This window comes from Doryrhamphus excisus, chromosome 1 (assembly GCF_030265055.1).
Source record: "Doryrhamphus excisus isolate RoL2022-K1 chromosome 1, RoL_Dexc_1.0, whole genome shotgun sequence".
Lineage (NCBI taxonomy): Eukaryota > Metazoa > Chordata > Actinopteri > Syngnathiformes > Syngnathidae > Doryrhamphus > Doryrhamphus excisus.
In genome coordinates, this window is record NC_080466.1 from 35,414,117 (window position 1) to 35,433,870 (window position 19,754).

The 19,754-nt window shown below is 45.6% G+C and overlaps 1 protein-coding gene across 3 annotated transcripts; it reads right to left on the bottom strand.

Moving 5' to 3' along the window:
* Positions 1 to 5,045: 5,045 nt before the first annotated feature.
* Positions 5,046 to 18,166, bottom strand: rgs20 (regulator of G protein signaling 20). Of its 3 annotated transcripts, XM_058079093.1 has the most exons (6): positions 18,101 to 18,166; positions 17,605 to 17,931; positions 10,426 to 10,592; positions 9,371 to 9,445; positions 9,057 to 9,291; positions 5,046 to 8,154 (listed from the first exon to the last, which is right to left on the bottom strand). In XM_058079093.1, exons 2-6 carry the CDS (start codon positions 17,791 to 17,793, stop codon positions 7,966 to 7,968), a joined length of 855 nt encoding a protein of 284 aa, XP_057935076.1. In that variant the 5' UTR covers positions 17,794 to 17,931; positions 18,101 to 18,166; the 3' UTR covers positions 5,046 to 7,965. The 3 variants fall into 3 exon arrangements, with proteins under 3 accessions (XP_057935076.1, XP_057935066.1, XP_057935085.1); XM_058079083.1 differs by lacking the exon at positions 18,101 to 18,166 and having other exon boundaries at positions 17,605 to 17,959; XM_058079102.1 differs by lacking the exons at positions 17,605 to 17,931; positions 18,101 to 18,166 and adding an exon at positions 12,715 to 13,063 and having other exon boundaries at positions 5,235 to 8,154.
* Between the last annotated feature and the right edge of the window lie 1,588 nt (positions 18,167 to 19,754).

Sequence of the window (19,754 nt, forward strand, 5' to 3'; positions counted from 1 at the left end):
AGTCAGCTTAAGAGCAAGCGGAGTAATTGGCCTCAGGTGCGTTCAGCAGCTCCGCCTCCAGCCAGGAACAGAGGATCTGGGGAGACACAAAAACAGGGAGGAGACTGGGGAACAGAGCAAGGGCACCAGGATGTGACAGTACCCCCCCCTTAACGATGGGCGCCACCTGGCGGCCTACCTGGCTTCTCCGGGAAGCGACGGTAAAAGTCCGAGAGTAAGTCAGGGTCAAGGATGAGCGCGCGAGAGACCCACGAGCGGTCCTCGGGGCTGTACCCCTCCCAGTCGACCAGGTACTGGAAACCCCTGCCCCTTCTTCTCACGTCCAAAATGGCCTTGACCGAGAATGCGGGGTGGCCGTCTATAAGCCTGGGAGGAGGAGGAGGCACCTCTGGAGGGCTGAGGTCACTGACCTTGACTGGTTTGAGGAGGGAGACGTGAAATGTGGGATGGATACCAAGAGAGTCCGGGAGACTGAGCAATACAGAGGAGGGGCTGAGGACCCGTTCAACGGGATAAGGGCCGATGAACCTTGGTTGGAGCTTCTTCGAACAGGTGTGGAGGGGCAGGTCTCGTGTGGACAGCCAAACCTTCTGTCCCGGCTTGTACTCGGGTGCAGCCACACGGTGGCGGTTGGCCAGGCGCTGGTTGCGCTCCGCTGTGCGTGCCAGGGCCATCCGGGTGTTGCGCCAAGCCAGGCGAGCGCGGCGCAGGTGGGCGGACACCGAGGGGACAGAAGACTCTGCCTCCTGTGAGGGGAAGGCTGGGGGTTGGTACCCATAAGCCCCATGGAAGGGAGAGAGACCCGTGGCAGAACTGACCAGGGAGTTGCGGGCATACTCGATCCAGGGCAAGTTGATGGCCCAGGAGGCCGGCTGCTGGTGGCACACGCAGCGGATGGCGGCCTCCAGGTCCTGGTTTGCTCGCTCGGACTGGCCGTTAGTTTGAGGGTGGTAGCCCGAGGACAGGCTGGCGGTCGCCCCCAGCGCCTTGCAAAACGCCTTCCAAACGGCCGAGGAGAATTGGGGACCCCTGTCGGAGACCACATCGATGGGGATGCCGTGGAGCCGGAATACATGGAGGACCAGAAGCTGGGCGGTCTCGAGGGCTGAGGGGAGCTTGGGGAGGGCGACGAAGTGGGCCATCTTGGAAAAACGGTCCACTATGGTGAGGATGACAGTGTTCCCGTTGGATGGGGGAAGGCCGGTGACAAAATCCAACGCCACGTGGGACCAGGGCCGGGAAGGGATGGGCAGGGGGCATAGAAGGCCTGCTGGGGCCTGATGGGAGGATTTGTTACGGGAACATGTAGTGCACGCGGCCACAAACTCAGCGACGTCCGAGCGCAGGGAAGGCCACCAAAACCTCTGCGCCAGGAGGAAGGTGGTGCGCGAAACTCCGGGATGGCATGCGAGCTTTGATTCGTGCGCCCAGCGAAGAACCTCTGGGCGGAGACCAGGAACGACAAACAGGCGTCCGGTCGGGCAGCCCCCCGGAGGAGGAGAGTCCTTCAAGGCGTCCAACACTTGCTTCTCCACGTCCCACTGAAGGCCTCCCAGGATGCGGGATGGTGGGAGGATGGTTTCCCGATGAGGTGTGTGCGAGGGAGGGGAGTGCATCCTAGACAGGGCATCGGGCTTGCCATTCCGGGAACCGGGGCGGTAGGTCAGGGTAAAATCGAATCTGGTGAGGAAGAGGGCCCAGCGTGCCTGCCGTGGGTTAAGTCTGTGAGCAGAGCGGAGGTAAGCCAAGTTCTTGTGGTCTGTCAGAACGACGAAGGGGACCGCCGAACCCTCCAGCCAGTGCCTCCACTCCTGTAGGGCCAAGACGACGGCCAGTAACTCCCTGTTGCCAATGTCATAGTTGCGTTCCGCTGGGGTCAGACGGCGAGAGAAGAAGGCACAGGGGTGCAGCTTCTGATCGGTGGTGGAGCGCTGGGAGAGGACAGCCCCCACGCCGGTGTCGGACGCGTCCACCTCGACAAAGAATTGACAGAGAGGGTCAGGGTGGACAAGAACAGGTGCAGAGGTGAAACACAACTTAAGTCTCTCAAAGGCGGAATTGGCGTCTGGGGTCCACACAAAAGGAACCTTAGGGGATGTGAGCCTGTTCAAAGGTTCTGCGACCCGACTGAAATTCTGAACGAAGCGGCGGTAGAAATTAGCAAAGCCCAGAAACCTTTGCAGGTCCTTCCTTGATGTAGGAGGGAGCCATTCGACCACAGCCTGGATCTTGGCAGGGTCGGCTCGGAGTTGCCCCTTCTCCACCACAAACCCCAGAAAAGAGACAGACGACGAATGGAAGGTGCATTTCTCCGCTTTAACAAAAAGCTTATTCTCAAGGAGCCTCTGTAGGACCAGCCGCACCTGCTGGATATGCTCCTCGAGAGTGGCGGAAAAAATCAAAATGTCATCGAGGTAGACGAAAACAAAACGACCCAGCATGTCGCGAAGGACATCGTTTATGAGACACTGAAAAACGGCGGGCGCGTTGGTGAGGCCAAAAGGCATAACGAGGTACTCGAAGTGGCCAATAGGGGTGTTGAAAGCAGTCTTCCACTCGTCCCCCTCTCGGATGCGGACAAGGTGGTAGGCGTTGCGGAGGTCGAGTTTGGTGAAGAACTTAGCTGAGTGGAGGGAGTTGAAAGCAGAGTCCAGTAAGGGAAGTGGGTATTTATTTTTGACTGTGATATTATTGAGGGCCCGGTAGTCCACGCATGGACGGAGTGATTTGTCCTTCTTCTCAACAAAGAAAAAGCCGGCAGCTAAGGGAGAGGAGGAGGGGCGAATGAGGCCCGACGCGAGAGAGGAAGAAATATATTCCTCGAGTGCCTCTCTCTCAGGCTTAGACACGTTATACAGGCGTGAGGTGGGGAGTGTGGCACCGGGGTGAAGATTAATACTACAGTCGTACGGACGGTGAGGAGGGAGTGACATGGCCCTGCTCTTACTGAACACGTCCCGGAGATCGTGGTAGGCGGAGGGAACCGAGGAGAGATCAATGTGTTCGGGTGTAGTGGTGCGAGCGGCCGGCAGACGGGGACACGCCCCCCTCAAGCAATGCGTGTGGCAGAAAATACTCCAGTTTGCAATGGCTGGCTTAGTCCAGTCAATGTGAGGGTTGTGTCTGCTCAACCAATTAAGCCCTAAAACCACGGGAGCGGAGCGCGAGGGGATGACGAAAAAAATCAAGTTTTCGACGTGGTTGCCAGATAGGCGTAGCGCCAGAGAGTGTGTCTGATGAGTGACACTAGCGAGGTGGCGCCCATCCAATGAGCGTACAACTTTGGCCGACGCTAGCGGCACCACAGGGATAGATGATCTAACCACAAATGCTTCATCGAGAAAGCAGTCGTCCGAGCCAGAGTCGATAAAAGCCTTGATATCTATACTGATATCAGACCAGGAGAGTGTACCTGGCAACTGCAATCGGCTGGCAGCAGGCGTGGTCGAGGCAGGAGGCGCGGTCAGAGGGCCCACAGACGAACCAGGAGAGGGCGCGACCGTAGCTTGGGAGCGTTGGCTGTCTGGGCGGAGTGGACAGCGGGCGACGGTGTGGTCGGGTTGTCCACAGTAGATACAGAGGCGTAGCCGAATGCGACGCCTTCTTTCGGCCGGCGTGAGGCGATGTCCGCCGAGCTGCATAGGTTCCTCTGGTGCCAGCATAGGTGGTGTCCCCATGGAGGTGGACGGCCTGTTGTAGAGGGCGAGCTCATCGGGGATTCTCGGAACGAAGGTCGGCGCTGCGCGTCGGAGGAGCCGGTCCTGCTCGCGGAAGTTCAGGCGCTTTTCGATGCGGACGGCCAAAGCGATCAACTCGTCCAGATCGCCCGGCGTCTCCAGGGGGATCATGTGATCTCTGATGCGTTCTGCGAGCCCGTCGGAGAAAACATCCAGAAGAGCTGAGGGGTTCCAGTCGCTCATGGCTGCGAGCGCGCGGAACTCGATCGCGTAGTCCGAGACACTGAGTTTGTCTTGGCGAAGCCTCAGGAGGGTCCGAGCAGCCTCGCGGCCGGGAAGATTCCGTTGGAACACCTGCTCCAAGGCCTTTGCGAACGAGGAGAAGGAGGAGCAGATGGCCGAGCGCCGGCTCCACTCCGCCGTGGCCCAGGCGCCCGCCTTGCCCGTGAGGTGGGAGGTGGCAAAGGCTACCCGAGCGCGTTCCGTGGGGAAGGCGGCTGCTTGGAGCTCGAAATGCAACTCGCACTGAGTCAGGAAGGTGCGCACGTCACCTGATTCCCCGGAGAATCGTTCCGGTTTTGAGAGCTGGGGACACACGGCTGCTGGGCTGGGCACCACCGGCAGAGGGGAAGGATCCGGAGGGACGTCCGCGACCGGAGGTGCGGCGAGAGCCGGGTGGACTTGCAGGGCCGAGAGCACGGCGTTGATCTGGGCTTCGAGGGCGGCCATGCGTGCGTCTTGCCGCTCGGCCAGGTTCTGCACGCTGGCGCCGAGTGCGCCGAATTGTTCCTCTTGTTTGGAGAGGCGCATGGCTTGGAGACGGAGGGACTTCTTGATCGGGTCCGCGTCGCCGGGTTCCATACCTCTTCTTTTGGCCGGATTATTCTGTTACGCTCCCGGAGGGTCTGGGTCCCGGACACGGAGACTGGAGACAGAAGGGTGACTTCTGATGGCTTTATTAGGCCCAAAAGGTAATAACAAAAGGCGATGGTGTCGGGATGGAGCACCATGGAAAAACACAAAGAGGGTTGGCTAGAGGCGAGTGCTGCTGAACGCAAAAACACAAGGAACTAGGAGACAGAGCAGCGGCATGTGTAGCTTAGCGGTTGCTGTGCAATAATCCGGCGTTCCCCAGCTGTCTGCAGTCAGCTTAAGAGCAAGCGGAGTAATTGGCCTCAGGTGCGTTCAGCAGCTCCGCCTCCAGCCAGGAACAGAGGATCTGGGGAGACACAAAAACAGGGAGGAGACTGGGGAACAGAGCAAGGGCACCAGGATGTGACAAATATAGCACGTTTTAGCTGTAACAACAACAGTTCTTCTTTTTGACTTCCTGTTATATGGAAGTGAGTTTCCAATTATTTTTTTTTTTACAAATAAAGCATAGTCAACCAGGAAACGTCAATGATGTATTAATTACTAGTGTATATTTTGGTTAACCGTTGATAGAGTGAAGCCGCAAAATTCAAAACATGAAGTGAGAAGGATGAGCGTACATTATATGTAAAAATGATAGCATTCAAGCGCAACTCATTAGCATTAAAGCTACAGACAACTGAAGACTTATTTACAAAGCATAGTCCAGAGTGGTTAAAATTATTGTGCTTTTTATTTTATCTCCATCAAAATGCCCACAAGTCATCATTTTCTTCTTATTTGAGAGTAGCAGAACAAAACTAAACCATATACTTGTAAACATTCACATTATTTGTCTGCTTATTTTTTTTTTTCAATGTCTTTTTTTCCCCAGTAAATGCAGCGCAAAAATAACGTTCCATATCGTAAACAGAAGAAGAAACTATATATTTATAGGCATCACGCCAAATCCAGCGCTGGCTTAGGTCGTGTTTGAGGTCGATCCATTTATCGGCCAGCTGCGTTCATCCATAAATCCATAGCGATCCCCCTCAACATGCTATTTGTTTGTACTTCTTCTGCTTCATGTGGTCAAATACCCAGAAGAAACGCAAAACATCATGAGAGCTGGCTGTTGTGCTCCAGTCTAAAGCACCTTTTATGGCGAGAGCTTGCTCCATGAGAAAGATGTCGTCCACACTGAATGTCAAGGCACTTCCCCATGTGAGGATCTCGTCTTTGAGTGACACGGTCGTGAGGCAACCAAAAGAATGTAAAAACGGTCAAAACACTTGGCAACTCCAGTCATAGTCAGCGGGAACTTAGGCAATACGAACATGCTAGCTTTGGTGTCGCCACTAACCCTTCACCATTCTTTTAAAACTTTTCCCTTTTTAAGTTCTTTTCAACATTTAGATGTTGTAGTAGATTGAAGCTGATGGGGGTGACGGTATTTGCGGGTTCGATATTTGCGTAATCATGGTAATGATTAGCTTGCCAGGTCGAGTTTAACCAGACTTGTAAATTGTTAAAAATCGGCATAAATGACATGATGTATATGTTAAATCTGAAATACAAATATTGACTATTAACCTCGGGTGGCACGGTGTCCTAGTGGTTAGCGTGCAGACCTCACAGCTAGGAGACCAGGGTTCAATTCCACCCTCGGCCATCTCTGTGTGGAGTTTGCATGTTCTCCCCGTGCATGCGTGGGTTTTCTCCGGGTACTCCGGTTTCCTCCCACATTCCAAAAACATGCTAGGTTAATTAGCAACTCCAAATTGTCCATAGGTATGAATGTGAGTGTGAATGGTTGTTTGTCTATATGTGCCCTGTGATTGGCTGGCCACCAGTCCAGGGTGTACCCCGCCTCTCGCCCAAAGACAGCTGGGATAGGCTCCAGCTGAATGAATGACTATTAACCTCGAACCGTTTTCTGGCAACTAGCTTGCCAATTAACTCCCAGTTAGGCTAACATTGTATTTTCTACTTGCAGTTAGAACAAAATTAAACTGCTTGTTTTGTTTCTTTCTTTATGTGGTGTGCTAAACTCAACTAAGCTAACCAGTTTGTTGGCAGTGACGTCCCTCCCATCCAACTCTCCGTTTATTAACTTAATATCAATTAATAGCCACCAAAACTTTAAATAAACTAAAGGACAGTCTTATTTCCGGTGATACCTGTCACCAACATATCTAAGAGAATCGGCGTTCCTTTGCAAAGTTACATAAATATATGGAAAAACATATGTAAGATACATAATATTAATAGTACTGATAATAAGATGCATAAATAGAATAATTTAATTGAATAAATAAACACTGGAAATGTGAATTTCTATATTGTAGTCTAGAAAAATGTAATTAATATATACTGACAGTCAATATAAACTTTGAGTAGAAATGTGTGTATATTTGTACTTGTAGTAGGGTTGTATTTATACCTTGTGGATTTATGATTAACTTACTGCTCGGGTTGTTGAGATAATGAGTTGGTTCATTGCACATGTAGATCAATACTTAATTTGAGGATTGGTGTTGGAGGCCCAAAAAAGGCCAGCATTGTTAATCCAGTGAACGGCATGAACAACATCTCCGAGCATTGGGTATCGGGAGGCCTGCCCCAACACCACTCTGTTGACTGTCAAGTGGCCAAATAGGCAGCACCGGAGAGTGGGTTAGGGTTCTGCAGGACACCGTCCAACACTTAAGTCCCATCGGATCGCCACCTGCATCAAGAACTGTTACTTTCTGATTGGCGGCTTCCATTTTCTTAGTTTTTTGTTTTGAAATTATTAGTAGTTTCAGAGTTCCTATTGACTTTGATTTTGTAACATTTGAAGTTCCATCAATGATCTGGAGTTGCCAAGTCACCAGGTACCCGAGTGAGGTTCTGTTTTAAAAATAAATAAAAACAACTACAAAGGGTGCCGCACACCCCCACAAAGCTGCCTGCAAGTCGAGCTAACATGTAGCATTTGCCTTGAGCTTTGATTTTCATACGCAGTGAAATAGAACGAGGCGTCTCCACGTAAAATACCCACAATTCCATTTGTACTATTTACAAACTCCTAAATATACTGTATATGTAGTCTAAAGTAGGAATCGTTTACCCCACCCACACAAAAAATGATAACAACAGACCATAAAAAACCCTCAAATGAAGTAGAATATTTCTACAAAAAGAAAAGAGGAACAATACAAGTCCTTTGGACTGTTTTGCTGTGTAGTACGTGTAGCAGTACTTGCGATGTCGAGCCCTCGCGAGATGCTGAGACCTGAGTGTCGGCGGTCAGGTGCGGATCACAATAGCGCTGAGATTCCTGGGGTTCGTGTAATCCTGCAATGGACACACAAAGCAAGGAAAGGAAATAGGACGCCCCCTAATTTCCCTTAAAAAAAGGAAACGAGGGAGGAGCGGGAAGGGGGGGGGTGTCTTAAGACTCGGGTGACTGCTCAGACAGAGCGTTGAGCAGGTTTTTGTAGGCGGGGGAGTTCATGTAGCGCGGGTACGAGTCTCTTTGCATGAGGGTGTAGATCTGCAGCTGGGCGTCGTCAAACGTGTGCAAGGTGGGCTCCTGGATGTTCCGGTTGATGGACTCGCGTACGCGGGAGTCCAGGCTCACCTGGGAGGTGGGGGAAAAAACCCTCTGTTAGTAAACATGAATATATATGTACTACAGTATACTACACTATACTGTATATATAAATATATATGTATGTATGTATATGTATATATATGTATGTATGTATATGTGTATGTATATATATGTATGTATATATATGTGTGTATGTATATATGTATGTGTATGTATATATATGTGTATATATATGTGTGTATGTATATATCTATGTGTATCTATATATGTGTGTATGTATGTATATGTGTGTGTATGTATATGTATACATATGTATGTATATATGTATACATATGTATGTATATATGTATACATATGTATGTATATACATATGTATGTATATATATACATATGTATGTATATTTGTATACATATGTATGTATATTTGTATACATATGTATGTATATGTGTATACATATGTATGTATATGTGTATATGTATACATATGTATGCGTATGTGTATATGTATACATATGTATGCGTATGTATGTATGTATATATGCATGTATGTGTACATATATGTATGTATGTATATGTATGTGTATATATGTATGTGTATATATGTATATGTATATATGTATGTGTATATATGTATGTATGTATATGTATGCGTATGTATATATGTATGAGTATGTATATATGTATGCGTATGTATATATGTATGTATATATGTACGTATGTATGTATATGTATGTGTATATACGTATGTATCTATGTATATATGTATGTGTATCTATGTATATATGTATGTATATATGTATGCATATGTATATATGTATGCATATGTATATATGTACTATGCGTATGTATATATGTATGTATATACTATATGTATGTATATACACATATATATACATACATATACATATGAGAGAGACATGATGCAAGACCTCTTTCGGGGAGAGGATGGAGATGTAGTCTTCATAGATGACGCGGGCCTTCTCCTCAATGGCGCTCTTGTTGCTCTCCTTGCCAAACTCCTCGCACGCCAGCCAGAAGAGCATGTTCTCTTCACTGAACTCAGTGCGCAGGAACTGCCGGAAGGAGTTCCTCCCGGCAGGGCAGCACATCAGCTTGTCGAAGGACTGGCCCCACGAGCACACCTCCTCCAGCGTGGGCTTGGGGCTGCACAGCGACACCACCACTGAACATGACTGCTGAAGCTACCGGAGCCATAATGGAGCGACGCAACAACGCAACCCACCAGTCTTCACAGTCCGCACTCCCTTCTTTGACGTCGTAGGATGTCTTTCGGTTCCGATCATCTCTGTCCTCGTTCCTAGCAGAAATACACCGCAAATGTGAGTATAGCATCTTACCTCGCTTTTCCTTTATTTTCCTTTACATTGTTTTCCCATTGATTTCCCTAGATGACGTCATAGTCCTTCTAAAGTCTTTTCTCTGCTGTGTTAGACAGCTGAGTCCTCCCAAGTTGCCAGGCAGTAATGTCCCTGATTTTAAAATGTAAAATATTAATATTGCAACTGGTAAGTTTATCATTCATTCATTCATTTTCTACCGCTTATCCTCACGAGGGTTGCGGGGGGTGCTGGAGCCTATCCCAGCTGTCTTCGGGCGAGAGGCGGGGTACACCCTGGACTGGTGGCCAGCCAATCACAGGGCACATATAGACAATATATGGTCATGTGGTTAGCGTGCAGACCTCACAGCTAGGAGACCTGGGTTCAATTCCACCCTCGGCCATCTCTGTGTGGAGTTTGCATGTTCTCCCCGTGCATGCGTGGGTTTTCTCCGGGTACTCCGGTTTCCTCCCACATTCCAAAAACATGCTAGGTTAATTAGCGACTCCAAATTGTCCATAGGTATGAATGTGAGTGTGAATGGTTGTTTGTCTATATGTGCCCTGTGATTGGCTGGCCACCAGTCCAGGGTGTACCCCGCCTCTTGCCCGAAGACAACTGGGGTAGGCTCTAGCGACCCTCATGAGGATAAGCGGTACAAAATGAATGAATGTAAAAATATAAATACAACACTGCTGTCCCTGTCCGCCATTTTTGATGACTTTTGCGACTGATGTCACAACATATGTAATGCAATTTATGTAGATGCCTCATATGATGATGCCTGTTATTCAACACCTGCTCTATTTTTTTCTCACAAGCTGAAATACGATGATCCCGAAGGCTCCAAATTACATATTTGACTGCACACAATGTAAAAAGTAAAGTGTCTACATTTTCGGATACCCGGATGTGAACTAAATATGTATGAAGAGAGTGAGCTGTCACAGGAACCTACCAGGAGCAGCTACAGCAGCAGCACCAGCAGAAGCAGCACGCATTGGACCCCCGCGGGTTGGCCTGGCCTGGCTGGCCCTGCTGGACCGATGCAGTTCCCCCCGCTGCCGACTCCTGCTGCACCGGCATCTGCCTCTTTCGCATCTCCATCGGCTCTGATCCCATGGGCTGCAACACGAGGACATGCAACACAAGCACACTTTTGTAGTACATGGAATTATTGACTGCTCTTTCTGTTGGGCAGAAAACATCTTTTGGCTTGTTTTGAAAAATAGAAATCGGTGCCAGTGATCGGAGGAGAGCGAAGCGGTGAAAATACGTGGATTCGGGCCACATCAGATGTTGCATTTCTTTGATTTCAAGTGCGGAATTCACTGAAGGAATGCACAGGTATGTAAAATATGACCACAAAGTCCAGATGAGGAGGGCATTACTCAATGTAACATTCATTCATTCATTTTCTACCGCTTTTCCTCACGAGGGTCGCGGGGGTGCTGGAGCCTATCCCAGCTGTCTTTGGGCGAGAGACGGGGTACACCCTGGACTGGTGGCCAGCCAATCACAGGGCACATATAGACAAACAACCATTCCCGGAGTACCCGGAGAAAACCCACGCATGCACGGGGAGAACATGCAAACTCCACACAGAGATGGCCGAGGGTGGAATTGAACCCTGGTCTCCTAGCTGTGAGGTCTGCGCGCTAACCACACGACCGCCGTGCCGCCCCTCAATGTAAACAATGTAAACATATTTATTTATTTAACAACCCAATACAATACACATTCATTATTACAGTCATTATTTGCACTATGACCCATTTATCATTGCACTAAAATTAATATATCTGCAATATGTCTGCTCCTGCATATGCTCCTGTGCAATACTATGTGTATATTTTGGATATCTTGTATATATCTTGTATATAGCTTGTTAAATTGTCTTTTTTACTCTACTTTTATATACTTTAAAAAAAAACTTGACTACTGCACTGAAAGGAGAAGCTCTCCAATCTCGTTGTACATCTTGTATATTATGACAATCAAGGCCATTCCATTCCATTCCAGCCTGACTCAGCGCTCATCAAAGAAGTAACACTATAATCATCACACAGCAACTTAACATGCAAGCATGCTTTGCGGCACTTTTTTTGTAAAAGTTTCAGCGTCTGTGTGTGTGTGTGGGGCGGGGGGTGGCACAAAATATCTTCTGGCCCCTTATGGGCCATGAGTTTGACACCACTACTTTATGGGGTACCACAGGGCTGGTACTTTTTTAAGTTACATCTCTACCTGTACCTTGAAAAACAGCGCAAAACTTTTTCCCGGAGGACAAAATCGACTCTTTCTGGACTGTGATTTGCTGATTTTGCAAATGAAACTGTTCAATTACGGCGTACAAAAACGACACTTGCACAATCTATTGACACTGCATCACAAATGATGCCTTCACAACACCACACAATATAGCAGTAGTTTCATCAATACTGATCAGTACTTCTGTTACACCTGAATTCCATACCATTCAGGTAAAAAGATTACCCACAAAAAACAAATTCCGAGTGTGGATCAATACCAATAATGCCTAAAAAAAACAGTTCTGTATGCAAAAGCATAATTGCTAACACAACTATTGCATAGAACATGATGGCATGTACAGATGATGTCAATATGGAGGTTATGCACGGATACAAGTACGTACATTATCAAGCACATTTCTCCTTTATGCTTTTTTTTTTGTAGCAGAGGCGGTGCGATCCCAGTGCAGAGGAGGAGGCCCAACTTCAAGTCATCAGGCAACAAAAGGTGTCATCAGCAGGTCACACAATCCCCTCACGTTATTTATGTAACACAACCACACACACACACATACACACACATATACACAAATGGATGCGCACTACCTGACTGGGTGTCAGTACAATACTGTAGCTATATGCTAGGAAAAGATGGATAAAGGGGATGGGGGGGGGGGGGGGGGTAGGGGGGTTGGCTTGCACAATGCACATCTAAAACCGCGGCATCGCTCCCACTACCGCACCACAGACCCCCCCCCCCCTCCCCAAATGGATGCAACGGAGAAGAAACGCAGCCGTTCCGTTTGCCTCACATTCTGTTAGGGAGGGGTTGCATTCAATTGCACAAGGCTAAAAAATTAAAAACCCCAAACCCACCACCCCCTCCTCCATTATTATTATTAGCACGCAGCACGCATGAATGGACGGCACAGGAAAAAAAAACACACACATCACGGTGACATTACAAACACAAAACACCCGAAAAGTATACTCACAATTGCACCATGTATGCACAGCGACAAGAGTTAAAAAAAAGATTAATGTATAGAAACGGCAGCGCTGCTCTTGATTGCGTCCGATGGCACATACGGCTCTTCCCCCCCTCCCTCCTCCTCTCCTCCCTGACCGGCTGCTTGGAGTCAGCGCGCATGCGCAGTCTCTCCCGACTCCCAAGTACAGAGCAGAGACCCCAGCAGTGTGGCTTTGGAGGGGAGGGGTTACAGTTTAGTGTGCAGGTCATCTGACATCACTTTAGCATACAGAAGGGGTGTCCCACCTGCGGCTCGGGGCCATTACTTAACAAGAAAACAAAAAATATATATTTTTTAAACAGTAAAAATGGAAAATCAGTCATTTTACAACATTCAAGTCAAAATATTAACAGAATAATGTTGTAATCTAACGAATAAATACCTAATTTTATGAGATTAACAGTATATTATGAAGGAAAAATAATGTAATTATTGTGTGGAAATATGGGGTAATAACTATAAAAGCAATCTTCACTCGCTAAATGTACTGCAAAAAAGGTCAGTAAGGATAATTCATAATGCCGCCTTCAGAGAACATACTAACTCCTTATTTCTAAACTCACAAATACTTCAACTTGCTGATATAGTTCATCTTCAAACAGCTAAAATAATGCATAAGGCTAAAAATAACCAATTAGCTAAACATGTCATCCAATACTTCTCTACAAGAGAGGAGAAATATGATCTCAGGGAAGAAGTACATTTGAAACACTTCTATGCTAGGACTATGTTATGCTAGCCATAGCATTTTAGTATGTGGAATCAAACTATGGTATTTTGATGATTTAAAACACTACACAAACATCTTTCCTCGGTGCAGTAATACACATAATTATGCTAGTTCCGACAACACTCAGGATGTCCGCTCTCCTTGGGATGGCTGTGTCTTCCAGCACAAGACATTTGCTCCAGTTCTCATGTTAAAAAAAATGCTGATGCAAACCAGCATCTTGTTGAGTCTTTGTAGCTAAATGAAGAGCTAGGTATCGCTAGGTATCGCTATTCTCAGCGTCATTCACATGTCCTCTTCCATGTGAATGACTCTGAGAATAGCGATTAGTGAGGTGTCGTGTTAGTCTGGCAGATAAAAATAGTCTGTTAGCTGCTACAATTTAAATAATAAAATAAAGTTTAAAAAATAACTTAAATCATATTAGGAAAGCAGGAAGTGAACAAATGTAACAGTTACTGATTGTAAAAGTACCAGATGGAGGGATAGGATTTAATAAGCTTTGCTTCTTCCTACTCCTTTTGGACATGTGGAACTGTGAACTGATTATGGGATGCACTCAATTGTAATCTGATGCATGTTCAAATGAAATTAAACCATTACCATTACAATAATAACAATAACAATAACATGGCTGTAGCTTGGTTAATATACAAGTCAGGTATGTAAATGGAACACTTTTTTTTGTTTTCTTTGTGAGGGCTTTATCTTTATCTTCAAAATAATTTCCCATGACACCTGTTGTTAGCTAGCTCATATTAACTTGTTTTCTCACGCTAGAATGCACAGAAAAGGGAAATAAATACATGTTCATGTTTTCACGTTTCGGTATTAAGTATTGGGAATGATGGACAAAATTTAAAAAAAAAGAGTTCCCCTTTAAGAATAAAAAATTTCATTTAAAAACTGCATTTTGTGAAACATTAAAGCATGACAAACATGCAACAACAAAAAAAGGAAATCAGAAAGGGGGCAAACATTATTTCACACCACTGTATTCTAACATTAAAAAGTCACGCTTTAATGAGAATAAATTCATAATGTTATGAGAAAAAAAGAATGTCATTTTTGTAGCAAGTTTAGTAGTAAGTTTTCCCGGGTACTCCAGTTTCTTCCCACATTCCAAGAAAACATGCATGTTTTGGTTGCAAGTACGTACATTTAAATGGCTTTCATTTGATTTACTAAATAATTTATTAAAATCTACTCAAATTGTTGTATATTATACAGTAATTTATTTGACCATACTTAAAAATTATGAGTTCAGTCAACATAATCAAATTATCGCGTTTCAGATCAAATCATTTTGTGCAACCAATTACAATAATACATTAATTTCCATTCAACTAACCATTATTTTCAGTGCAGCATTAAAGGCAACACACAAGTGCATTATGGGGCAGTTTTACAGCCAGCACCTCCTCAGGGAGGGAATAGAACCTAAGGGCCCTTTGGACACAGACCACAATCTCAGGAAATTACTCAGCCAGCTGCACCTGATCCACATGTGCTCCGGTTTGATGCCCCCCAACCCCCAACATAAATTTTTATAAACAACTACTAAGTCTTGCTAATATCTTCTATTTGCTTTCTATTGTCCATAGGTATGAATGTGAGTGTGAATGGTTGTTTGTCTATATGTGCCCTGTGATTGGCTGGCGTCCAGTCCAGGGTGTACCCCGCCTCTTGCCTGAAGACAGCTAGGATAGGCTCCAGCACCCCCTGCGACCCTCGTGAGGAAAAAGCGGTAGAGAATGAATGAATTAATCTATACTATGCATGTAATTATGTCATTGACAGTACAGGCCTGATGATGCAGAGGGAAACATTGCCACCTAAAGGCAGCTGAGAGTACAGCAATAATGCCTCCATGTATAGTACAATTCATTCATTCATTTTCTACTTCTTCTCCTCACGAGGGTCGCGGGGGTGCTGGAGCCTATCCCAGCTGGGGTACACCCTGGACTGGTGGCCAGCCAATCACAGGGCACATATAGACAAACAACCATTCACACTCACATTCATACCTTTGGACAATTTGGAGTCGCCAATTATTTTTTTTAATGTAAAATTATTTATAATGCATGCAATCCTATTTCTTTAATAACTTATTGATAATATAATTAATAGCTTTTTTTTCAGTTATCCGAAGTATTCCAAGTCGATGGCCTGGAATACTGTACATTCAATCCTACACATCAGACAATGCATATGTTAGTTAATAGTTTGCTTTATGAGTGTTTCTGCTGTACATAAACACCAGATGGCACTCAGCAGCTGCATTTTATACTAAGAGATGTCCTCCATTGACACCCGTTCATCATTATTGTTTTTCCAGCACTGCTATACAAGTGGATGAGTGGTTTGCAATGGTGCCTCACACACTATGGTTACAGGTTTGAATCTGGGCCTTTTTTGGGAGTAAAATTGCTCTCTCATACATAAACAGTATAGACTCCAAAGTCGCAAAATATGCTAAAATTATAGTACAATTAATACTACAGTATTAATTGGCCCTGTACCCTAGAAACCACCCATGAATGATACGGGAAAAGGCCCAAATGATACTGTGTCAAAGCCCAGGTCAGTGATACTGATAAAATATAGAGTTTAACCATGTCCAGTATCAGCCCCCGTAGCTGTCCACTCAGAGCGCGCTGCTCTGGTATCGTGCCCGTGAAACAACCAATCAGAGAACAGCGCACGAGTGCTTAGTGCCTAGTGCTTCTCCAGTCACCAAAAAACCCAAACTTGATTAATGGAACTTTAATTGTCAGACATTGATAAGATAAGACTGTTGATAACATATTATTGTTGAAATATTTTTGCAATTATTGTGTTTACACTGTTTAGATATAATACATGTAATAAACTGAACATTTTCTGGAAACAAAATGGTCTTTTGATTAAATAGTACGTGATAATAAGCTCATGATTAAATAGTATATGATAATAAGATAATCACATGGTTTATCTGGTATCAGGCCAGGTATCATGCCCCCAAGTGTCAGTATCACAAAGTGGTTAGTGCGCAGACCTCACAGCTAGGAGACCAGGGTTCAATTCCACCCTCGGGCATCTCTATGTGTGGAGTTTGCATGTTCTCCCCGTGCATGCGTGGGTTTTCTCCGGTTTCCTCCCACATTCCAAAAACATGCTAGGTTAATTGGCGACTCCAAATTGTCCATAGGTATGAATGTGAGTGTGAATGGTTGTTTGTCTATATGTGCCCTGTGATTGGCTGGCGACCAGTCCAGGGTGTACCCCGCCCAAAGACAGCTGGGATAGGCTCCAACACCCCCCCCCCTCACCCCCCGCGACCCTCGTGAGGAAAAAGCGGTAGAAAATGAATGAATAATCAAGTTTGGGTTTTTTGGTGACTGGAGAAGCACTAGGAATATTTATAGTGTGTGTTCACGCTCGTGCGCTGTTCTCTGATTGGTTGTTTCACGGGCACGATACCAGAGCAGCGCGCTCTGAGTGGACAGCTACGGGGGCTGATACTGGACATGGTTAAACTCTATTTTATCAGTATCACTGCCCTGGGCTTTGACACAGTATCATTTTCGGCCTTTTCCCGTATCATTCATGGGCGGTTTCTAGGGTACAGGGACAATTAATACTGTAGTATGTGATAACAGTAAATATACTGTAAGTTACACAGTAAAGCTCAGTCCAATCAATCAATAACAGACACAAATGAGGACTGAAGGAAGGAATAAAGCTTGAAAGCGTTGGTGTCACATTCTCACGTAGGTTTGCTGCATTGTGACTTTATTTAGACGCCTCGTGGCCTGTCGCCGTTATTTCAAGACACCTTCCTCTTTTAATCTTATTAAGCCACGTTCAGACATGATTTACTCGCCGGGAATAGAACTTTGACGATGACGACCGGTGTACAGATGGAGGAGACATGTCATGTCGGCCAATGTATTTTGGAGCTCCATTTTCTTCTGATAGGCTTTGTAAAGTCATACGGGCTTTTTTATTTTTATGCACGTAACCAGCATGTACATCGGGACTGGAATCAAACCGCAAATTTTTGTGTAGCATTGCACCCCTACTAGTTCGGTGGTATCTACTTAATAGCAATGAAAGCCATGGTTGCATTCCGGGTGCCCTACCTCAAGGCACACCATGTCCTGCTCCTCGCGGTCGGGATCATTGTAGTTCACCGTGCATCCCGCCCCGCGGCGGCAAGCCCGGGACAGTCTCTGCATCCGCTGCCACATGACAGCCCGGCTGCGTCTGATCCCCCGCAGAGCAGACGAGGGCCTGACTTCCCACTGCTCGGCCCGTCTAAAACGTGGCATGCTCCGTCCCTGAGGCCTCCCTCGCCACACAGGATTCTATCGCGCTCGAGATCATCAGGGAACTGTCCCACTCCTCTGACCTTTCCTGTGCGCTCCGGCGGCCGGGATATGCCCTGGAGAACATAGTGCTGGTGCGAGCTGGGACAGGAAGCGGCGTCCAATGAAGGGAAGAGTGTTGTGTACCAAAATGGGGGAGGGCAGATGGGGATTAGTGCAATGTTCCTACTGGATGCAATCCTGATTCCAGATTAACACAGCAGGTCTTAGAGTGTGAGGGGCGGAAGATGAGTGACGGACGAGGACTTACTTGGGCTGGATCTTCCCCATGATTAATTTCTTGCCGGCACACAGCATTACATGTACTGTACAGCAGGGGTCTCAAACTCAATTTACTTAGGGGCCACTGGAGCTCGGGTCTGGGTGAGACTGGGCTGCATCAGGTTTTCCCAAAAAAAAAAAAAAGCACATTTATTAAAAACAAAAAAATTTAAAAAACTTCGCTTTGGTTCCAATTTTCTACAATAAAAGCTCTGATAAAACATTCCACTGTTCTCAAATATCTTCATTTTTATTTTTCTACACAAAATAAGATGAAAAATAAATAAACAAATCAAGAATAAAGAAAATCAATCAATCAGTAATAAATAAATAAATATAATAATAATAAAATGGCAAATAATAAAAACTTAAGAAACCACATATAGTTGGTGGGTAGACAAATTATTTTTTTCACATTAAAATGAACAAAGCATTATTAGAGCCCTGTAGACATGACAAAACACGACTATAGTCACATTTATACTCTTTTTATTTACAACATATTGCGCAACTGCAGGGTCTTCAGACACATGCTAACTCGCAAACTAGAGAGCTAGCGACCTAAACGGTAGCCTTCAAGTTAATTCCTTTAAACTTAAATAGCCAAAAACTTACCACTTCCACACGGATAGGGAGGATAACTATTAACAGTTATTTAACCTTTAACATGAACATTAATCAAACGTAATAATTTTTTCTGGGTACATGATACCATACAGCATCCATATCAAACTTGCGCGGGCCGCACTAACATTAAACTTTCATATCAAGACGGGGGCCTCAAACTAGTGTCCTGCAGGCCACATTTGGCCCGCGGGCCGCGTGTTTGAGACCCCTGCTGTATAGTATATATGTAATGTGTAAACAATATTTAGAGGTGTAAACAACATAAAAGCAACAGAGCATTCTATGGGGGAAAAAAAGCAATTGTGAAGAGAAGATGGAAAATCTGGACTGGTGGCCAGCCAATCACAAGGCACATATAGACAAACAACCATTCACACTCACATTCATACCTATGGACAATTTGGAGTCACCAATTAACCTAGCATGTTTTTGGAATGTGGGAGAAAACCCACGCATGCACGGGGAGAACATGCAAACTCCACACAGAGATGGCCGAGGGTGGAATTGAACCCTGGCCTCCTAGCTGTGAGGTCTGCACGCTAACCACTCACATCTGCACTTCATAGAAAACTTTATGAGCAAAAGTAAGAAGAACAGGAAGGCCAGGCTGGAATTAGCCACAAAGTACAGAGATGAGCCGCAAAAACATCATCAGTCAATAAAAGTACCAAAACGTTCAACCGTTGTTGTTGTTGAACATGTGCATTCAAAAGTTCAAAGGTCAAATGAAGATCCTCCTGGAAGTTCCCATCGTGTATTTTAGCTTTGTTCTCAAAAATAGTAGTTAGTATGGTCAAGCTTTGAGATAATTTGTGTGTGTGTTCTACAGTAATAGGTAGCTCAAGTCGACTTCTAACTAGCATGCTGAAAAACTATATTTATAAATATATTATATATATAAATATATTTTTATATACATTTTAAAAGTAGCACGCAGGCTAAAAAAAAGTGTGAGGACCCCCGCTGTGCTGTTTTCCTTTGTAAAATTAAAACAAAACACACACGTTTATTTCCGG

What these genes read in the sequence shown, in the direction of transcription:
- rgs20 (XM_058079093.1), bottom strand. Translation starts at nt 17,793, where the DNA reads ATGCCACGTTTTAGACGGGCCGAGCAGTGGGAAGTCAGGCCCTCGTCT. An exon ending in AGTGCGGACTGTGAAGACTG is followed by an intron (nt 9,292 to 9,370) that starts GTGGGTTGCGTT and finishes GTCGCTGTGCAG; the next exon opens with CCCCAAGCCCACGCTGGAGG. An exon ending in CCATCCTCTCCCCGAAAGAG is followed by an intron (nt 8,155 to 9,056) that starts GTCTTGCATCAT and finishes CCCACCTCCCAG; the next exon opens with GTGAGCCTGGACTCCCGCGT.